We start from the raw sequence: 23,144 nt of genomic DNA on the forward strand, positions 1-23,144 counted from the left end.
CTTGGCACCTTTATTGAAAGTTGTTTGACCATATTTTCTGGGCTCTCTGTTCTCTTGCATTGTTCTATATGTTCCTGTCCATTCCAGTACCATACTTTCGGTTACTATAGCTTTGTAATTAACTTTGAAAATGAAAAAGTGTGAGTTCTCCAATTTTAGTCTTCTTTTCTAATATCTTTTGCTTATTTGGAGTCCCTTGAGGTTCCATGTGAATTTTAGAATGTTTTTTTCTGTGTCTTCAAAAAATAGAATTGGGACTTCAATAGGGACTGCACTGAGTCTGGATTTCTTTGGGTGGTGCTGGTGTAGTAACTGTTCAGTCTTCTAGTCCATGGACACAGAATGTCTCTCCACTAATGGATGTCTTCCTTAGTTCTTTCAGGAGTGTTTGTAAGGGTAAAATATTTTTAACTTTTTTTAAGTTTATTTATTTATATTGAGAGAGAGAGGGAGAGAGAGCGCGAGCGAGCGAGCAAGCCAGGGAGAGGCAGGGAGAGAATCCCAACCAAGCAGGCTTCATGCTGTCAGTGCAGAGCCCAATGTGGGGCTCAGTCTTATGAACTGTGAGATCACGAACTGGGCCAAAATCAAGAGTCGGATGCTTAATCGACTGAGCCGGCAAGGTGCCACTGAAATTGTCCTTTAAAGATAATTCTGGGGCTTCTGGGTGGCTTAGTTGGTTGAATGTCCAACTTTGGCTCAGGTCATGATCTCACGGCTCTGGAGTTCAAGCCCAGCGTCGAGCTTTCTGCTGACAGCTCAGAGCCTAGACCCTGCTTCAGATTCTGTGTCTTCCTCTCTCTCTGCTCCTCCCCTGCTCACACTGTGTCTCTCTGTCAAAAATAAACATTAAAAAAAAAATTAAAGATAATTCTGTAATTTAGACCTTTTACTAGTGCTCTTTCCTAATTATTATTTTGTGGACACCACAGAATTCTTGAATTCTCTAAAATTTGAATTAAGGTGTTTTTTCCTCTGTGAGTTTAGTTAGGTAAAGAATATAGGGCTACATCTGGAAACATGAGAGAAGTCTCCTCTGATGGCTTTTCCTGGTATCCCCAACACTCAGCTGTCCTTTATCCAGTTTATTTTTATCCAGATAAGGTTGTAATTTATTTCCATTGATTTATTCAAGACTGTGATAGTTTAAGATTCTATTTTTCCAAATGAAAGAGAGCTCTCTGTTTAAATGAATTTTATTTTGTACTTTTCATTGTATATTCAATCCAGATGTGCTCAATATTATAGTAAGCACTTTCAAGGTATAAAAGGAATATTGGATGTATTCTGTGAGCTTTCAGTCACAGAGAAATGAGGCATGCACACAAAATAATGAGAAAGCAGTATATAGTTATGATTACCAATTACCAAAATAAAATCAGCAAATGAGTTAGTAAGTGGTGTAGGGCTACTTGTTGTGGCCTTGAGAGATCATAGATGTTTCACCGAGAAAAGCTTATCTTGGGGTCAACCCTGACAAATGGGGGAAAAATTGAAAAACTGGAGCTCATTCTGTGTAGGGAAAAACAGAAGCAAATGCTTAAAAATATGAATAACTTCTGGGATTGGTGTACAGAGACCAACTTGATTCTAATGTATTATTTATGTTGGAAACAATATTGGAAATTTTCATATGCGCAGTTCGGACTCATGTGTCTAAAGCACTGATAATTTTGGATGTAACCTCAGTGTGATAAGGAGACTAAGACTTCTGAGTGGGTTTTGGGCAAGAGGAAGGTTATTTTAGGATCTTTAATCTGGCAGCATTGTTTCCTCATAAGTTATCACCATTAGATTGAAGGTGGACTTACACTGTTCAATGACCAGTTAATCATGGGTCTGTAGGAAATGTTGCTCAGAAGCTTTCCTGTGAATGGATAGGCAGTTGGCATGAGTGTGATGCGTGTGGGTTGGGGGGTGGGGGGAGGTAGTGTTCAGTAACACCACTAAATTGATTGTTTTCATGTCTTACATTTGGACAGATTTATTGATGAGATTCTCATCCCTATGGTGCTAAAAAGAAAATATTTTTCCGTATTTATCGTATTTGAAAGTCTTTACAATGGAGAACTTTATAGGTATTTTCTGAGATATGGGATGAACGTTCAGGTTTTTTATGAGCATACTGATTTTGGTCTGCTTGACTCCTTAAAATGTTTTATGGTAGACTTAGAATTTTAATATTTAGAGAAAGGAAAAATGTGTGCTGTTTTGCTAAAGCCTTTAACTGTGTGACCACAAAGCAGAATAACATTGGACATTACTCTGTTAGGTCTTTATCGGAGAGTAAAATTATGCTTTATTTGGAAAGTTCTGCTTAGGTATGAGACTGTTCACTATTTCTCAGGCTAAGTAAACATATAATAACTGCCTTAATAGAAAGAAAACAAGTTCCTGCTTCATAATGAAAAATGTGTGAATCATAACAGAAAAATGGGAGATTACTGGAAACACTTAGCTTTCAAAGTTTTTGGAACATCGTCCTTAAGTGCTTTAGGGATCAAGTAAAGGTCCGGAAAGATCAGCAGTTGAAAGTTTTTTGGACTTACCCTTTCATGTCATTAGTAATGGAAATAGTGCTTCTTAAATTGGGGTATTTATATAAAAACATACCTTTTAAATGGCACCATGGTATAAACTATGAGGATTTTGTAATGCTGCTTAAATATTTTCACATGACTTTGTTTTGAACTTCAGGATTCAGTTTTACATTTTGCTTGTTACGTGTAAGATTTGTGAACATCTTTGTTTAAAACATAGAATTCCTTCATCATGGGACACAAAGTTAATATTAAATATTTATGCTTTAGGCACTGTTGAGACAGATTATATGCATGTGTGTACTTTAGCTTATATGCTGCATTGATAGTGGTTAAAAGTATGACCCTACAGGCAATCTTTTCAAGCAGATAAAACTGTTGGGATGCTTTCCCAGGATGATGGGGTTTCCCTCCAGGCGTATCTCTTCAATGCGGTCCCGAATGTAACGGGTGTCGTTAGCCTTGCAGAATGTATCATCTGTGATTGAAGTTATGTTGTTAAACTAGAAAATAAAAGGAAAAAATTGTTCATAAATTTGAAATCTACCTTTTGTATTCTATGTGATGGGATCTTACAGAATATTCTATCTAAAAAGTGGTTTTTAAAATACTGTACATCCTGTGTATCCTCAGGGCAATAAAACCCTCTGTGCAATCTGAGTCCCCTCACCCCCGCAGTTTAAGTCTGCAGTGTTGCTTTGGAAGACAGATTGCTTGCTCTTACAGTAACATCCATGTAGCAGAAAGTTCTAAGCATAAATAAGATTATACTGGCTGGAAAAACTCTCCTGCTTTTGAGTGTCAACTCGGAATGGGCACCGTGTCCTTAAATGTCCCTTTACAGAAAGAAACAGGACAAATGGGGAATGCTGTGATGCTGGAAGACCAATTTTAGTTCCTCTCAGTTCCTCTTCACTCTTCTGTTACCTCAACATGAGATCAAGTGGACAGTGTCCACTGCTGTTGGAGAAAGAGACACCAACCAGAGGGCGTAGCGCCCCCCACCCGCGGATGCCTCGGATCCATGTGTCACATTAACTAGGAGATGCCGTGTGCATGCCTGGCAACAGAGCCCACTCTAAGGGCAGACCTCACACCTCGGTTGAGGGTCCTCTGGGGGCTCGGGGGCTCTGGTCCTCTCTGGGCGGGGTGGGGTGGGGCTCTCAGGCCACCGAGTTAGTAATATTTGATGGGCATAATTTACATGTGGATAAATGAGCTTCCTAATGAGTCATAACATTGACTAATAGTAATTTACATTCACGTCATCAGATATTATGAAAGGAGCAGTCCTACCTGAAGATGAATTACACGTAGACTTTCTGGTAAATTAAGAGGCACAGATTCCAGGGCATTGTGGTCCAAGTACAGGAAGGAGAGGTTGTTCAGTTTCTGTAAGGAGAAGTTACTTCTGCTTGATCATCACTGAGGTCAGTACATTTTCACAGGATTCAAACTATGATATATGCACATGTGTCTACATGTGTGCACGTGTGCATGCATATACACATATGTGTACACATGTGTACATAGGTCCTGGTAATCAGTACTATCAATTGCTGCTTTGGTAGTTATTTGGTTTTAAGGGGTTTTTTTGTTTCCCAAGTAGTGTATTTTGGGCCTTTATGAAGGGTGATAAAGTCCTGCTGCACCCCCACATTTCTCTCCACTCATCGAACCACTGAGTACCCAGCCGTTCCCAGCCTCAGACCTCATGCTAGCTGCTGGGGCCATTTGACTTGTCTCGTGAACAGCTAGTAAGGTCATTTCCTATGCAGGATTGAGCTTGGCTCCTGGTGCTGCCATAACCTCTCTTGAACCTTTAGAACTTCTCATTTCACCTCCACCAGTTTCTAGCAAAATGGATATAGGCATATCTTGGACATGACGTGGGTTCGGTTCCAGAGGAACCACCACAATAAAGCGAATATTGCAATGAAGTGAGCCCAGTGTATTTCTTGGTTTCCCATCGCATATGAAGTTATGTTTACACTATGATATAGTAGGTTATGTCTAAAAATGAATGTGCATACCTTAATTAAAAATAATTTATTGCTAAAAAGGCTAGCCATCATCTGACGTTTCAGGGAGTTGTAATCCCTAATGACAGATCACCGTGACAAATGTAATAATAATGAAAAAGTTTAAAATATTGCAAGAATTAGCAAAATGTGACCTGGAGACACAGTGAGCAAACGCTGTTAGCAAAGGGGCACCACTGGACTTGCTCACTGCGGAGTCAGCCCAAACCTTCAGTTCGTAAAGAGTGCAGTGTCTGTGAAATGCAGTAAAATGGTGCACAATAGAATGCTTTGTGCCTGTGCTCCTAAGAGACGCGCTTGGTAGTGAGATGTTTCCAGGGCAATTTATTAAATATTTAGCAAGGTATGACTTTCCCCTACTGGTCTGTATTGAGTTACTCTTCATGATCAGTAGACCGTTACTGTGTATCATTTTATAATAGGGCTTCAAGATGGAAAGCATGTGTAAAGTTCAGAGCACTCAAACACTCCGTCTGTGAAGCGTTGATCAGCTCCTTAGGTCTTTAATATGTCAGTCAAAGGCTTACCAGCTGAAATTACTGTATCTTCAAATTGTAAAGGTTTTTTATGTTCAAAGTGAGTCCTGTTTTGAAAAGTCTCCTAATAATCCCTTAACTTCTGAGGAACTGTGATGTGCCTTCGCAGTGTCCCTTACAACTGAAAAGAGATTCCTTAAGTGTAAACAGGAAGAAAAGGAAAATGAAATATTTTTACATTTTCTGACAGATTGCACGTGTGGACTAATTGTACCTTTGTGTGATTGTTATAAACTCGATGATATTTCATAGTGTTTCTGTTAGATGTTATCATTAGAAGCCACAAACTTTACTTATGAATGAGGTCTGCTGCCAGTAGCAGCCCAATCATCTGTTTATCTGGGGCTTCTTCCAGGACTGGGAATGAGTATGTCCCCTGTGCAGGTCTCAGCTGAGGCGGTAATTTCGCCGTAGACTGTGCATTTGGACACAAGCTGGCTATGTAAATCAGAGTGGATCACCTTCCCTTTTTCCTGTACGTAGGTTTTCTTGAGTTACTAAATGAAGAAGTGTATTTAATTTGTACCGTATATAGAATTTTGTACTAGGTGCCGTTGTGGAACTCAAAAGAATTTTATGGGCTAATACTTTCAAGTGGTAGAAGTAAAACTGAGCATTTACTTTTGGAACTGTATTTTCCGGCATTTGTAAGAACAGTTTTAAAATATAAAACAAAATTTTAGACCAGAGTTTCTCTTTCTTTTATCATATTACCATTGGTTGTATAAACTGATACTGTGTGTGGTCACAGTATACAAAACTTACTTTGAATGTATTTGCTTTGATTCCTCTACTCTTGATTTTGTTGTATTTTGCATTAAATAAAGTAAGCTTGGGAGGAAGAACTGGAAGTTTCAGTAGTTGATTTTCAGCTAGTGTAAGTTCTTCTAACAGAGAAAGTTTTGAAAAAGTACCGTCTTCTATATCTTCAATCAAATTTCCCGTGAAATCAAGTCTTCTTAAGTTGGCTTGAAGGAAAAATATACAGAAAATATACAAAAAATATGATGTTAAAGTCTCATTTATGTGGACTGAAGAAGAAGCACTGGTGTATCAGGTCATTCAAACACCTTTTATTTTTAGTATCTAATAGTGTCTGTAATGAGTAGATCAGTAAATTTTGTTGAATACATAGTGAGCATCCCTCTGTGCTTGACACCGATGGCCTTTGTCTCTTGAGCCCTAGAGTCTCAGGGTTGGAAGGGAACTTACAGTTAATGGAGTCCTTCCATCCTTCAGTGTTTGAATCCCCAGAATGCTGAGGTGGTTCGAAACAAACTGTGGTTGCAAATCATGGGAACTAAGCATGACTTTTTTTTTTTTTTTTTGAGAGAGAGAGGGCGCAATTGAGTGAGGGGGAGAGAGAGAGGGAGAGAGAGAGAATGAGAGAGAGAATATCCCACAAGAGGCAGAGAGAAAGAGGGAGGGAGAGAAGAGCAGGGCTCACCCGATGCGGGGCTTGAGCTCACGAACCATGAGATCATGACCTGAGCCGTAGTCAGATGCTCAACAACTGAGCCGCACAGGCGCCTGAAGCATTACATTTGATTGAGTAGAATCATTGTAGGTATTGTTTTGGACTTTTCCGCAGAATGTTGCATTGTGATTGTAGATAAATTCTTAATCTCTCTATGCCTTATTGCTTAACAACAACAAACAGAAGTGTTCCCGAATTTGTTAAAGTGATTCAGACTGAGAGAGTAATTCAGTGCGTGTGTGTGTGTGTGTGTGTGTGTGTGTGTGTGTGTGTGAGAGAGAGAGAGAGAGAGAGAGAGAGAGAGAGAGAGAGAGAGAGACTTTTATTTGTCTGGGATGCTGAGGAAACCTTGCTTCTCATTCCGTATTTGAGGTAGTCACTGCAGACACTGAATTAGTGAATACGGACCCTTGCTCCCAGGGACTATAAAGGGTTAGGCTCCTTTGAGCCTCTGGTCACACATTTCTGTCAACCAATTAGTACAAAATTTTATGTTTCTTTTTTTTAATGTTTTTTTCATTTATTTTTGAGAGAGAGAGAATGAGTATGAGAGGGGCAGAGAGAGAGACACACACAGAATCTGAGGCAGGATTCAGGCTCTGAGCTGTCAGCACAGAGCCCGACGTGGGGCTCGAACTCACGGACCGCGAGATCATGACCTGAGCTGAAGTTGGATGCTTAGCCAACTGAGCCACCCAGGTGCCCCCTATGTGTTTCTTTTTAAGAGCATTGCAGTTAGTGTGTATTGTTGATATATTAACATTGAACTCACAGCCTCAGTTCTGTGGGTCACACTTGAATGAAGATTACCTACGCAGTGTTTTCCCTGTGAGGCAACTTGGGAACACTGGACGGCTCTTCGGTACTGCACTTGGGGAGCGTTTTAAATAGCGAAAAGCACAAAAATGTAGAAAATGTGGCCCTAAGTAGACTGAACAGGACGCCTCACAGTGTAAGAGCTGAAACAAAATGGCAGAGGTCACCCTGTTCAGCTGCGGCTAGGTAACCCCAGTGTTCTGCCACTGTGTACGTGTCTGCAAATGACTGTGGGAGTGTTTCATGTACTGGTTTTGGGGTCACAAATGCATGTGACCGCATAGGTGAGTGTGTAGGTGTGGAGTCCAGAAGTGATGAGCAACAACTGTACTAGGGTCATTTGGGAGCCACCAGCTGCAGCATGAATGCTGTTCCGGTTAATCTCATAAATGTGTAGTGGGGCCAGTGTGCATGTTTGGTGGGATTTTCTTCAGGGACTTGGCACCAGAGAAGTGGAGGGTTGTGCTGTGCTCACAGCAGTGCCCTGGAGGCAAGCTGTCGTGCGGTTTGACGGGATGTCAGAAGCATCCTGGGAAGGAGCGAAATGCATTAGTTCCACGTGAGAACCATCTGAGGAGTTGGGTGGTATTTCATGATGACACCTGGGCCTCTCCCCAGACCTCAGTTGAAATCTCTGAAGACTAGGGCCTGGTACCATTGTTTTTTACAATATGTCCCCAGATGGGTTTAGTATACAGCCAGGTTTAAGAACCTTGAGTTAAAGCAAGGGAAAGGAGACTTTCTGCTTTTATCGTGGTGGCAGCATTGTGAAGAAGGCGTTCAGGTTGGAGAAGCACATTGGTCATACTGGTGCTCCTGATGGACCGAGGCAGACGGATCTCAGAGTCCTACGGCTAAGAAGGCGTCGTCGCCTATAGGTTTGATGGGCTGTCAACATCGACATGAAAGGCACCAGTAAAGAAAGGTGATGGGAACCTTTGAATGGAGTGGAAAGGAGTCACCAACAAGCCTGTGGATGTTTGTGAAGTGTGGTGGATACTTAAACACTCCAGCGGTGACTGCCCTAGATGTGACAGCCACAGGTGCCGAGAAGCTTGTGTTTTATGAGGCTAGCACTAACATGACTTAGTGTGAGTTATTTTATGTAAAGTTAACTTACGGATGTCTGCAAAATCTTTTGCCGTCAACTTTTTGATCTTGTTGAATCGTGCGTAAAGATAGGCTGACTCCTTCGGCAAGGGTGGTACGGCATCAATGTCAACCTCCTCACAGTACACAGAGCCGCTTAAACACACACACAACAGGCACGTGGGCATTTCTAAGTCGGGAAACAAAATCATAAAAATATAAACTGTAATTTAAAAACATTTGTCCTCCAGTGGTAAAATTATTGCTATCATGAGTTTTCTCACTAATCTGAAAAAATATTTTACAGAATTAAAGGTGATAGCAGGAAGGTATCATCATGGTTGTGTTAGCCAGTGACCTGTATTGTACCTGATAACTGACCAGGATCTTATTTTAGATCCTGTAACCCCATATGTTTTTATTCTCTATCATTTTAGCACTGAACATTTAATTGCTGAATTGATTTACATTTTCTGATTTGAATACTTAATGTTCATAAAGCAGAACATAAGGTAAACAAACATAAGCTTGATTCATCACTTGGTTTGGCACAGACACATTGCAGATGGATGACCGTAGCTAAGGAGCTTATAAACTACCAGGTAAGTAAGCAGACTATGCACTTGGACGTGAGAGTGTCACGGAAACAGCAGGGACCCCACTGTATATCCTCATCATACCTCTTTATCTTCTTCAGCCTGGAACAATGCCTTAGTCTTTGTTGTTCATAACTTTAAAATTTTTGAATTTTAAGAACATTTTATTTGGGGGGACATTTATTTTGTAGAATGTCTTTCAATTAGGGTTTGTCTGAGGTTCCTAATTTTTGATAGAAATATGATGGAAATGGTGTTGGTTCTGCTGTGCTGGGCATTGGGAAGCATGTGCTGTCTGCTTGACCCATTCCTTGATGATGCTCTCTTTGGTCTGCCATTAGGGAGTATCTTCTGAGAAAATACTTGGAGCTGCTAAACATCTGGTCTGTCACCAAACTGCCACCCAGTAATTTTATCATCTATTGATGGTTCTTACCTGAATTGTTTGTTACTAGGATAGTTTCAAATTATGATTTTCTAATTCCATCATTCTTTCTACGTTAGTTGACAGCTGGTGCAGCGTGGAACATTCCCTTCATATTTATTTAGTTTTATCAGTTGAGTATGAACTTACGAATTCCTTATCCCATGGGTCATAGTAAGTTACCATCATATTTATTTTGATCATCAAATCGTCACAGATCAGCCAGTGTGAACTCTTTTAAGCTTTTTTTTTCTGTCACAGCTGTGTTCTGTTTAAATGACACTTAATTACACATATTTCACTTGTGTAATTTATAACTTTTCAGCATTATGTATATACCCATGAAACCATTATTGCAATTGAAGTAATTGACGTAGTCATCACCCCAGAGTGTTGTCATGCTCTTTGTAATCCGTCCCTCCCAGCAACCACTCTGGTCTGCTTTCTGTCCATTCACAGCAGTTGGCATTTCCAAGAGAACCAAGCAGTATATCCTCTCATCGAGCTTCTTTCTCTCTGCATATCAGCAATTCATTCCTCTTTATTACTGAATAGTATTTCATTGTATTAATATATGCAGCTTGTATAGTCCTTCCTTATGGGCATTTGGGTTTTTAGTTTTTGACTATTCCTTAGAAAGCTGCTGTGAACATTTATGTAGAACTTTTGTGGTTGTGATACTTGCGTTTCTCTTGAGTAAATACCTAACAGCAGAATGGCTGGGCCATCTTAATAGATGTGTAGCTTTTGAAGAAGGTCCCACACTGTTTTCCTTAAAGATTATGCCATTTTATAGTCCCTTCAGCGCAGAAGGATTCTAGTTACTCCACATCCTTGTGCGCGTTCGGTACTATTAGACTTTTTACGTAAGGCATGTTGTGGTACTTGTGGTTTAACTTATATTTTCCTAATGACTGATGTGCTGAGCAATTTTTTATAAACTTATTTACCATCCACATATTTTTGTGGTAGAATGTTCATATCATTTGCCTATTTTTAATTTTTTTTCAATGTTCATCTATTTTTGAGAGTGACAGAGCATGAGCAGGGAGGGGAAGAGAGAGGGAGACACAATCTGAAACGGGGTCCAGGCTCTGAGCTGTCAGCATAGAACCTGATGCAGGGCTTAGACCCATGAACCATGAGACCATGACCCGAGCCAAAGTCAGTTGCTTAACCGACTGAGCCAACCAGGAGCTCCCCATTTGCCTCCCCTTTTTTTTTTTTTAAATATTTATTATTTTTGAGACAGAGAGCACATGAGCGGGGGAGGGGCAGAGAGGAGCATAGAGGATCTGAAGCAGGCTCCAGGCTCTGACCTGACAGTAGAGAGCCAGATGTGGGGCTCGAACCCATGAGCCTGAGCCGAAGTTGGATGCTCAAACAACTGAGCCACTCATTTACCTATTTTTAAATGGTGATTTTGTATTATTGTCACTGAATTATAAGAGTTTATATTGTAGATACAAGTTGTTTCTCAGATTTATGTTTAGCAAATGTTTTCCTTTATGTGGCTTGTCTTTTTGTTTTCTTATCAATGTCTTTTGAATAGCAAATATTTTTTATTTTCATGAAGAATAGTTGATTCCTTTATGGTTTGTGCTATTTGTCCTATATTTAAGAAATCTTTCTCTCATATCAGGTGGTGTAAAGATTTAAGAAATCTTATCCTAGGTTTTCGTTTGAAGGTTGTATAGTCTAAGCTCTTGATGTTTAGGTTTGAGGTCCATTTTGAGTTAATTTTTATATATGGTGTCAGGAAAGTTCATCTTTTTAACTTACAGCTCTCAAGTTTTTCAGTACCATTTTTTGAAATGATTATCCTTTCCCCATTGAATTTCATTGACACCATTGTGAAAAACAAACAAACAGGGGCGCCTGGGTGGCGCAGTCGGTTAAGCGTCCGACTTCAGCCAGGTCACGATCTCGCGGTCCATGAGTTCGAGCCCCGCGTCGGGCTCTGGGCTGATGGCTCAGAGCCTGGAGCCTGCTTCCGATTCTGTGTCTCCCTCTCTCTCTGCCCCTCCCCCGTTCATGCTCTGTCTCTCTCTGTCCCAAAAATAAATAAACGTTGAAAAAAAAAATTAAAAAACAAACAAACAAACAGACAAACAAACAAAAGTTGACCCTATTGTGTAAATGTATTCCTGGACTGTATTCTGTTTTGCTGATTTACTTGTTTTTTGTTTTTGTTTTCATTTTTGTCCATATATGTATGTTTATCTTTAGAGAAAGAGAGCACACATGAGGAGGGGGGCAGGGGAGGGAGGGAGGGGAAGAGAGAGAGAGAGAGAGAGGGAGAGAAAGAGAATCTTAAGCAGACTCCACGCTGAGCATGGAGCCAGAGATCATGACCTGAGCTGGAAATCAAGGGTCTGAAGCTCAACCAACTTAGCTTGTTTACTTGCTTATTTTTATGCTAATGCCACAATGACTTGCTTCCTGTAACATTATAGTAAGTTTTCATATCAGGTGGTGTAAATCCTCCAACTGTATTCTTCAACATTGGTATGACTATTCTAAGCTCTTTGCATTTCCACATAAATTTCAGAGTCAGCCTCTTAATTTCAAAAAGACTGCTAAAAATTTAATTGGGATTGAGTTAAATCCTATAAATAAATTTGTGAAAAATTGACATCTTAATGATACTGAGTTTTCTGGTCCTTGAACATAATATATCCATATTTTTAGGTTGTCTTTAATTTCTCTCAGCATAGTTGTCTCGATTTCAGTGTGCAGGTCTTATATGTCTCTTCCTAATTTATACCTACATTTTGAAAAATAATTTTGATTGATTAAAATGTTAAATATCCCCATTATTCTTTAAGAACTCTCTTATTTTTTGGCATAATAAGATGTCTCAGAGCAGTCTTGCCTTTTCCCTGCCCAAGCCTGATATCAGTTATTTCTTCAAGGAGTATTGGTTTCTTTTTGTGGAGACTGATATTTAGAAACCAAGATTTGAATGTTGATGTGCTCATTGCTGCTAGCATCTCATTGCTTCTAGGCTCTTTCCACAAGGAGGGATGGGAAATATATGTATGTGTATTTGTCTGTTTCTCCGTATTTAATATACATATATACACAGGTATATGTGGAATATGTGGCATAGACATATACGTACATTCTTACATATGGACATAAATACACACATACACACACACACCTCATGTGCATATATACACATATACTCTCACATAGAGACAAACGTGTATACACGCAAACCTCAGAGAAATTGTACATTTGGTTCCACTGCAGTAAAGTGAATATTGTAATAAAACAAGTCAGATGAACTTTTTGGTTTCCTGGTGCCTATAAACGTTGTGTTTATACCATACTGTAGTCTGTGAAGGGTGCAGTAGTAGTATATCTAACGACACAGTGTTCATACCTTAATTAGAGATGCTCTATTGTTGGGGAGCCTGGGTGTCTCAGTCAGTTAAGCGTCTGACTTTGGCTCAGGTCATGATCTCCTGGTTCGTGAGTTCAAGTTCTGCATCGGCCTGTCTGCTGTCAAGCACAGAGCCCACTTTGGATCGTCTGTCCCCCTCTCTCTGCCTCTCCCCTGCTCGCTCTCTCCTCAAAAAATAAATAAACATTAAAAAAAACACTCTACCGTTAAGAAATGCTAACCATCATCTCAGCTTCCAGTGAGCCACGATTTTTTTGCTGGTGGAGGGTCTTGCTTGATGTTGATGGCTGCTGACCCTACAGGGTGGTGGCAGCTGTGGCCATTTCTGAAAATAAGACAACTGTGACGTTTGCCACGTTGACTGACTCTTCTCTCAAGAACGATTTCTCTGTAGCACGTGATGCTGTTTGGTAGCATTTTACACACAGAACTTCTTCAAAACCAGAGTCTATCCTGTCACACCCTGTCCGCTGCTCTGTCAGCTAAGTTCGTGTGATATTCTCAATTCTGTGTTGTCATTTTGACACTCTTCACAGCATCGTCACCAGGAGCACACTCCGTCTCAGGAAACCACTTTCTTCGTTCACCCACGGGAAGCAAGTCCCCATCCATTGGAGTTTTATCCTGAGGTGGCCCAGCTCCCTGCCGTCTTCAGGCCCCCCTTCTGCTTCCGGTTCTCCTGTTTCCACACGTCTGCGGTGACTTCCTCCCCTGGAGTCCTGAACCCCTCGAAGTCCTCCCTGGGGCTGGAACCAGCTTCTTCCCAACTCCTGTTCGCGTTGAATCGTGACCTCTTCCCATGAATCCCCAATGTTCTTCATGGCATCTAGGATGGTGACTCCTTCCCAGGATGTTTTCAGTTTACTCTGCCCAGATCCATCAGAGCAATCAGTGTGTATGGCAGCTATGAGCTCACGAAAGGTGTCTCTTAACTAATGAGACTTGGAGGTCAGAATTACCCCTCGATCCGTGGGCTGCAGAATGGTGGTGGTGTTGGCAGCAGGCGTGAAAGCAACAGTAATCTCATTGCTCGTCTCCATCAGAGCTCTTGGGTGACCAGGTGCAATGTCTTTGAGCAGTAATCTTTTGGAAGGAATCTTTTTTCCTGAGCAGCAGGTCTCAACAGTGGACTTGAACCACTCGGTCAGCCGTGTTGTGGACAGATCTGCTGTCCACCAGGCTTTGTTGTTCCAAGTAAAGAGCACGGGCGGAGGAGATTTTGCGCGATTGCTACGGGCTTAGGATTTTCAGAATGGCCAGTGAGCTTCCACCTGGCTTCCACCTCAAGTCACCAGCTGCATCCGCTCCTGAGCAGAGTCCGCCTGTCCCTGGAGGCTTTGAAGCCAGGCACTGACTTCTCCTCTCCAGCCATGAAAATCCTAGGTGGCATCTTCTTCCGGCAGAAGCCTCTTTCATCTGCATGGAAAGTCTGCTGTTGAGTGTGAGCACCTTCCTGAGTCCTCTCGGCCAGATCTTCCGGATAATTCCGGCAGCTTCTGCATCAGCACGTGCTGCCTCACCTTGCACTTGGGCGTCACAGAGAGAGCTTCTTTCCCCAAACCTCCTGAGCCAACCTCTGCTAGCTCCTACCTCTTCTGCTCCTTCCTTACCTCCTCAGCCTTCGCCGGATCGAAGAGTCTGGGCCTTGCTCTGGGCGAGGCTTTGGCTGAAGGGAACGTCGTGGCCGCTTTGATCTCCCATCCAGACCGGCCAGACTTCCTCCGTATCAGCAGTCCGGCTGTTTCCCTTGCTCATCACCCGTGTGTCCACTGGAGTGGCGCATGCGTGCAGCGTCCTTCAAGGACTCTTCCTTTGCCTTCACAACTTGGCTACCTGTTTGGCACAAGTGGCCTAGATTTCAGCCTGGCTTGGGTTTCGCCCTGTCTTCCTTACGAAGCTTAATCTTTTCTAGCTTGTGACTGAACGCGAGAGACGCGTGACTCCTCCTTTCCCTTGAACGCTTGGGGGCCCTTGTGGGGTTCTGAGTGGGCCTAATGTCAGTACTGTTGTGTCTCAGGGAATGGGGAGGCCTGAGGAGGGGGACAGGGATGCAGGGGGTGGGGGGACGGGTGAGCAGCCAGAACACCACAGTTGATCAGCTATCAGTTTATCCGTTAAGTTCACCATCTTATATGGCTTGGCTCGCGGTGCCTCAGCTTAGCATGGTAACATCAAAGATCACAGATCACCGAAACAAATATAATGATGATGAACAAGTTTGGAAAAATGATGCCAAAGACTTGTTCCACACACGGTTGCCGTAAACCTTCCATTTGTGAAAAATGCAGTGTCTGTGGAGCGCAATGAAGCGAGGCGCAGCAGAACAAGGCGTGCCTGTGCCTATTTCTGTATCTGCATACAGACCAGACGAGTTGGTGCCGATCTCTTGCTTGCAGTCCCGCTCCACAGTGTTCCCTCTGGGCTTCCCCCACCACGTCTGTAGCACCTTCTCTGACCGAGAAACCTGGCTCTCATTACCCAGCGTATATACCTCACTCAGTGCTAGGCCTCACATTAAGGGGTTTCATCGCTGTGGACCCGCATCGCCGTGGAAAAGAAACCTGCTTGCTGGAATGTCCACGTTTATCCATTCTGTTTTGTCTGTAGCCTGGAGTTAAGGGTTACTTGGGTTAATTTTTCTTTTCACTTTAGTGTGTTACTCATTTGAAATGAAATTGTTTCTATTTGTATGCCAGTTTTTTTTTTTATCTTATCCTTGTATATTTTATTTATAAATGTAATTGTTTACCTATATGAACTCTAACCTTGTTCAAAGCCAAATCTACGGGGGCGCCTGGGTGGCTCAGTTGGTTGAGCGTCTGACTCCGGCTCAGGTCATGATCTCACCGTCTGTGGTTTTGAGCCCCGCGTTGGGTTCTGTGCTGATAGCTCCGAACCTGGAGCCTGCTTTGGATTCTGTGTCTTCGTCTGTCTCTCTCTCTGTCCCTCTCCCACTTGTGCGCGCGCGCTCTCTCTCTCTCTCTCTCTCTCTCTCTCACACACACACACACACACACACACACACAAATAAACTTAATTAAATAAATAAAATCTTACAAAAAAAAAATAAAACCAAATCTACAGAGAAAGTGTATACTTAGAGAAGTTCCACACTCCTGTTCCCCCACCCCACCAACGTCCATCTCTCCCTCCTTGCCACCCCTGGTCCCGTGTGTAACCTGTGGGTAACTAGTTGCCACGATTAAATTACCTTTCTTGAATGTCGTTTCACACAAGTGAGCTGATGCATGTATATTTTCTTGTGTCTCTTTCTTTCTTGGATGAAAGGCAGCATACTGTAGCTACTCCTTTGCACTTTGGCTTTTCTTGTATAATATATTCTGGAAATCACTTCATGTTAGTTCATAGAGATCTTCCTTGTTTATTTTTACAACTGCATAGTATGCCCTTGCGTGGACTTGCCGTACATTATTCAACCTCCCTTCAGTGTTTGGGCAGTTAGATTGTTGCCAGAGTTTTGTGTTTGCAGGCAGTGTTCCAGTGATGTTTGCACATGTATTTTCTCCCTCGTGGAGGTGTATCTCTAGGGTGAATTCCTAGAAGTTGATTGCTACGTCACAAAGTAAGTGCATACCGGCCTTGTTAGATATTGCCAAATTCCTGTCCAAAAACATGGTACTTACTTGTATTTCTGCCAGCAGTGTATGAGGGTCTCTGATACCCCAAGGCCTTGCCAGTGGATTATATTGGTTTAATGCCACAGTTTTAATTTTTGTCCATCAGATAGGTTAAAAATCTTTGTGTCTCAATATAATTTAAACTTACATTTCTGTATGTGTGAGATTGAACGTCTTCTCATATGTTTAAGGGCCATTTTTATATCACTTTGTGAATTGCCTATTCATCTGGTTTTACCAATGGATTTTTTGCCATTTTCTTTTTTCTGGCTTTTTATATGTTCTTTATAAATTAGAGATATTAACTTTTTTTTCTATTTTTCTCATTTTTCAGTTATGCTTGACTTCTTTTATGATGCTGTTTCCCATGGAAAAGTTTCATTTCATGGGATCAAATTTATTGATCTTTTCTATTATTTTCTCTGGATTATGAGGCATCGCACACACAGTTTATCTTCTAGTATTTACATCATTTCACTTTTTACGTTTTGACCCTAATTTATTTGGAGGGGTTTATTTTTCTGTGAAAAGTGTGGATCTAACAGTATCCCTTTTCCATTGACTATTCAGTTGTCCAACAACATATTTTATTTATTTTTAAAGTTTTTTTAAGTTTTTATTTAAATTCCAGTCAGTTAACATACAGTGTGATATTACATTCAGGGTTCAACACCATTTTTAAAAAATACCATCTGTAGGGCTCCTGGCTGGCTCAGTCGGTGGAACGTGTGACTCTTGTTCTCAGGGTTGTAAGTTTGAGCCCCATGATGGGTAGAGATTAAAAATAAAATCTTTAAAAATACCATCTTTGCTTCAGAAGTGATTTAAGATGCCTTATTTACTATATACTAAGTTTCTACATGTGTTTCTGTTTTTCTGAATTTTGTATGCTATTCACATACCAGTATCACACGTATTTAAGTATATAGACATTGAAGTATATTCTAATGTAGTATGTCTGGTTTCTGCAGATACCTGCCATTTTTCAGTGATTCCATGCAGGTTTGATTTTTCTACATGAACTTGAGAATCCTCCTTACCAGCTCTTTAAAGCAGTTTATTGTTACAAATTTAGGAAGAGCTGACATCTTTACCATGCTGAGTCATCCTATCCAAGGGCAAGGGATGTCTTACTAATTAGTGTGTGATTTTATTTCATGTTGTCCTGTGAAATGTCCTGTGAAATGCTGTTCCATGGTAGAACAAAAATAAACCAAATAGATAGGAGTTATTGAGGAGGACTGTGTTATTTTGTACATTTTCTGTTGTTTTAATTAAAATGTATATTACAGTTATTCATGTATAAGCCATCTTTATGTCTTCTGTGAGTTTCTTGAAGTTAAGAATTATATTTTATTTCCCTTACCCCCAGGCTGTACATAGTATTTGTAAATAGTTGATGTTAAATAACTGTTTCTTGAAGGGATTTTATATAGACAGAAGCACACTCTGTAGAGGCTAAACTTGTACTTTGGTTATTCTTGAATGTTCCTGTTCCATGTTTGTCATTCAAAATGTGGGATGGCCAAGGCATACAGGAGTACTGATGCATAGGGGCACTTGTACCCCAATGTTTATAGCAGCACTCTCAACAATAGCCAAATTATGGAAAGAGCCTAAATGTCCATCAACGGATGAATGGATAAAGAAATTCTGGTTTATATACACAATGGAGTACTACATGGCAATGAGAAAGAACGAAATATGGCCCTTTGTAGCAACGTGGATGGAACTGGAGAGTGTGATGCTAAGTGAAATAAGCCATACAGAGAAAGGTAGATACCATATGTTTTCACTCTTATGTGGATCCTGAGAAACTTAACAGAAACCCATGAGGGAGGGGAAGAAAAAAAAAAAAAAAAGAGGTTAGAGTGGGAGAGAGCCAAAGCATAGGAGACTCTTAAAAACTGAGAACAAACTGAGGGTTGATGGGGGGTGGGAGGGAGGGGAGGGTGGGTGATGGGTATTGAGGAGGGCACCTTTTGGGATGAGCACTGGGTGTGGTATGGAAACCAATTTCTCAATAAATTTCATATATTGAAAAAAAAACCAAAAAAAACAAAATGTGGGATGGCAAATGATGTGCACTCCCAACATACCAGCTGACGTTATCACTGGAGATAAAATTCTGCTGTTTTAATTTACTGTATCCTAAGGCCATTTTTTACTACTCTAAGGAATAAAGTTCCATAATAACCTATTTATGACTGTTCTTTGTGAGACACGAGATGACATGGTATGCATACTTACCGTCACTTTCTTTTTTGGGGGATGGTGGTGTTACACTCTCATCTTTTTGTAACTGAACACTTTTCTCATCGGGTAATATCACAGTTTCTTTTTCCTATTTGAAAAATAAAAATTTGTTATCAGGTGTGATAAAGTCTGATTTTGACTATAAAACTGAGAGTCATAGGCAACACCTGCCTTCTCATGGTCATAGTGGCATTTCTTTTGTGCTACAGTAAGATTTTGTGTATTGTTCATTAAACTTACAAGGTAAATATTTGTTTACCTTGTTTGTACTCCAGACTGTCAACTCCTTGAGTAAAAGAGGTCTTTTTAATTTTTTAATTTTTTTTATCTCCAAAACCCTATCTCAGTGCCTTTGCCTTCTATATGTTGAATATATTGAAATTCCAAATGGGAGCTGGAGGGAACTCTCCGACACAGAATGAAAGTTTTTCTGAGTTGCAGCCTGAAATGAGACCATCTTCATGTAGGGTAGGTCTCTTAAGTATTCTTTATGGTCTTGTCTTTCTCTTTCTTTCTTTCTTTCTTTCTTTCTTTCTTTCTTTCTTTCTTTCTTTCTTTCTTTCTTTCTTTTTAATTTGAGAGAGAGAGAACTGGAGAGAAGGGCAAAGGGAGAGAGGGAGAGAATCTTAAGCAGGCTCCACGCTCAGCATGAAGCCCAATGCAAGGCTGGATCCCACAACACTGGGATCATGTGTGGTCTTGTCTTAATTGAGTTCCTGATACCAGATTCTACCATGTTCAACAGGATTGAGGCACTAGTCACGTCGCATGTGTTGGACATAGAGTAAGCTTTTGGCCTCTTCTGCAAGTGACCCTTCATTACCTCATGCCTGAACAACACCCTGGCACTTGGAGCCCTTTTATTCTCCTCTGCCTACCCCATTTGGACCCCCAGTCCAGACTGTTTGCTCTGGGGGTCTGTATCACTCTTTCCTATCTTGGGAGAGAACATTTTCTGCCATTAGACTAACATAGGTTGCATGGGGCCCCAGTCTGTGCCCTCCAGAATCATGTTACCCTTCATGTCCATCTTGACTCCTTTATTCTCCCAAGTGCGTTCTGTTGGAACAGCCCCTCCACTTAAGTACTGTTGAATTCTCTGCTCCACAATTACCCTAGTCCCTATATTTGTATTAAGAGCATAGACTTCTAAAGCAATGTAGAGAAAAGAAGCAAAGAACTTACTAGCTACTTTTTAGGGACCATGGAATTTTGAAGGTTTTTTTTTTTTGTTTTGTTTTTGTTTTTAACTGATTGATAGATTCTAATCATCCATGTGAGCCAATAGCTTATTGGTACGATAGGCCTTTTTTAAAAATCTGGAGCTATGACTAGTGATATCTATCTTTTTTCTCTTAATGTTGGGCAAAAATAATACTCAGCATATTAACCAACTCCATTGAAAGAAATTACAGTGTTAACATTTAGTCATTGTGCACTGAAGAAAAGCAGTCAACATTGTTATATATTTGGCTGCATTTTTCATTTTCCATTCTGTCTGTGTATGTGAGACACATACACGCACACGCACACACCGTAGGCAGGACCAGATACTTATGTGCTGCATTAACTTTTTCCTTACCCGGCGTTCATTTCTGCGTGCCAAGAAAACCGCAAGTAATTACTCAGCCTGTGCAAGTGGAGTACGAAAGATGGGATATGAAGTCATCCCTGTAGAATATTAACTCAAGGACAATTTACAGTCACTTGATACAAATTGATAAGAGTCTGAGTCGTTGAAACTGATTAAAAATTAAGCCCCACCGTAAGGAGTTTTTCATTTTTTGGTAACTTACATAGTTGGCATATGTAAGTGAAATGCTATAGACCCCAAAATAAGTATGTAATTCCATGAACCACTTCTTCCTAAATTAATAAATCTTAAGCTGGTAATCCAAGATTGTTTCTCCTAATACACAATTTCTCCTATTTTATTTGGAGGCAATATAATATGCACATATAGGGAGTTTTATAACATTACTTAGAAATCCTCAACCAGTAAGAGATCATCTTAAAGTTTAGTTTTCCTTAAATTTTGTTTTGGTTGCTATAGATACTGCTTGGTTACCATAGATTCTTTTTATTAATTTGGGAGGCATGCATACCTCCCCAAAGTATAATCCTGGAGACAGTTTTTTGATTTACTTTCAGTCATTACAAGTGCTTTTTCTTTCCCCTTTTCAGACACATTAAAAAAAAAAACCAAAAACATGCATCTAAATGGGTGACTGTTTCAGAAGTTAAATTTAGAGTAGAAATAAAGTACCTTAATATTTTTTCCATCCAGATATTTATCCTCAGAATCTTGACTAAACAAGGTTTCTTCAGAATGATCTGTCCCATAGTGATAGGTGATGCGTGGGTCCTGCTGAGCTGGTGGTGCCAGCTTTATCAGAGGCACGGACAGGAGCAGGAGAAGCACAGACTGCAGCATCGTCATGCTAGCGAAGTCCAGGTGCCTGGAGTTCATGAGCTGGTGGCCTGCTGACTGCGGGACAATGCTCTCTTTTTCCCTGGAAGTAAAAACGCAGACCTTCGAAGCAATATTTAAAAGCTTAGAGGACTTTTTGGCAGGGTGTACGCAGTAGGGGCCAGAGAACAAGTATTTAACCCTTAGTGATCTTTAATTAGATGCTGAAAGTTTCTATGTATCAGTGACATTCTTAAAAATAGTCTCAGAAAGTGGTTTTATTTCTTTTTCTGTCAAAACCCAAGTAATGTTGATAATTTCAGTTTCTTAATAGTTAGATGCTGTAAACAAGGTCCTTGTAAGCAACGGAAATCTTAGGATACCTGTAGTATAAATAGTTAAGACTCATGATCCTGCCTCATGTGAGTTAAAAATATCATATTTCAACTTTGCTATTTTATAAGAACTCTTGATTTGTAATGGTATGAGTTTCTATAAGTTCCAAGAGTTTTGGAACTTAAACTTTAAATTTAACATGAAAAGTAGTTATTAACACTTTTAGGTGATAAAGCATATATGAAAATGTTTTTGATTTTTTTAGTTTTGCAGTTTTCATAGATACTCTTTTCGTGTAATAACATTGTTTTTAAATTTAAACTACGAAAAACACAAAAATAGTATTGCAGACTAGAAAAAATAGAGAACTGTAATCAAGGATTTGGGGGAAGGAGATGGGGAGGAATCTCTTAGGTTCGTCAATGATGCACATTTCAGACAGAATCCCCCAGAATTGCTGGCGCTGCATTGTGGATGCCAGTTTGTCAAAAATCAGTGGCTAAAAAGCCTGGTTTTGTGACTTTGCAGCACCTGCAGGGATGTCAGAGTGACGCAGTGACAACAGTTGTTTGAGGTAACTGAAAAATAAAAAATCAGAGGTGGCCTTTGCATTTATGAAGACTGAGAATCACATCTTAAACGATATTTAAAATGATACACGAAAGAAGAGCCTACCGTTGTAGCTTTTTTGAAGGTTCTTGTGGTTTTCGTCAGTGGAAGCTCATGCCTGTGTATTAGCCCCAAGGAGGAAGGTGGTGGATCAGTTTCAAACTGCTGCATAGTTTCGTGACCGGCTGCTCTGAGTGCAGTTCGTCTGCATGGAGACCCTCCCCGGGCCATGCAGCGTGAGGGCTCCCCAGCTGTGCTCGTGGGTCTGCAGGGCCGTCTGCTTCCACATTACCTCATGTCAGAAACGCTAAGGTTTCCCGAATATCGTTTATGACGAGGACATAGTTTGAAAGTCATGCTTTTTATTTTAATGCTTCTCGAGGAGATAAAACATCTGCGTTTTCAGTGAAATAAAACACCAAACTAAAGTCTGTGCTCTTAATTTTGTGAGGGGTAAAAATACTGTTCTAGTATCACAGTTAGGACACAGCCAAGAAATTTCCAATGCAAAAATTAGTTTTAGCATAAATTATCTTCAAGTTTAATCATCCGGGGTCTCCTTTTCTTTAATTCCATATAACACAGATCCAAGTGTGAGAGTTTTTAAAAAATAAATTTGATTTGTAATTTGGAGTTTGGTAGTAAAAGATACTTTTGTTTGCTAAATTTAGGAAACTGTAAAAGTGGTCTTAATAATAAATTTGATTTTTAAAAGTCCAAATGGTATTTTAGATAATTGTATGAACATCTTTAAAGATTCACTTTCATTTTTATCACTTTCTGGTGCTTTTAGCAATCAAGCTAACACTTCTTTCTCCCCTAAAGTATAAATTTGGGGCATCTGGGTGTCTCAGTCAGTTAAGTGTCCCACTTTGGCTCAGGTCATGGTCTCACAGTTTATGGGTTCGAGCTCCACATCAGGCTTTCTTCTGTCAGCCCAGAGCCCGCTTCAGATCCTCTGTC

General features: G+C 40.5%; 2 protein-coding genes across 5 annotated transcripts in view; one reads left to right on the forward strand and one right to left on the reverse strand.

Annotated features, from left to right (window-relative positions):
- The window catches only part of LOC122474716 (centromere protein P), a 231,176-nt gene that overhangs the window by 62,348 nt on the left and 145,684 nt on the right, over positions 1–23,144 (forward strand). The window lies entirely within an intron of this gene.
- Positions 1,181–21,272, reverse strand: OGN (osteoglycin). The gene is made up of 6 exons (XM_043565782.1): positions 21,093–21,272; positions 18,821–18,914; positions 8,532–8,690; positions 5,884–6,086; positions 3,837–3,932; positions 1,181–3,043 (listed from the first exon to the last, which is right to left on the reverse strand). Exons 1-6 carry the CDS (start codon positions 21,264–21,266, stop codon positions 2,873–2,875), a joined length of 897 nt encoding a protein of 298 aa, XP_043421717.1. The 5' UTR covers positions 21,267–21,272; the 3' UTR covers positions 1,181–2,872.

This window comes from Prionailurus bengalensis, chromosome D4 (assembly GCF_016509475.1).
Source record: "Prionailurus bengalensis isolate Pbe53 chromosome D4, Fcat_Pben_1.1_paternal_pri, whole genome shotgun sequence".
NCBI classification, from domain to species: Eukaryota; Metazoa; Chordata; class Mammalia; order Carnivora; family Felidae; genus Prionailurus; species Prionailurus bengalensis.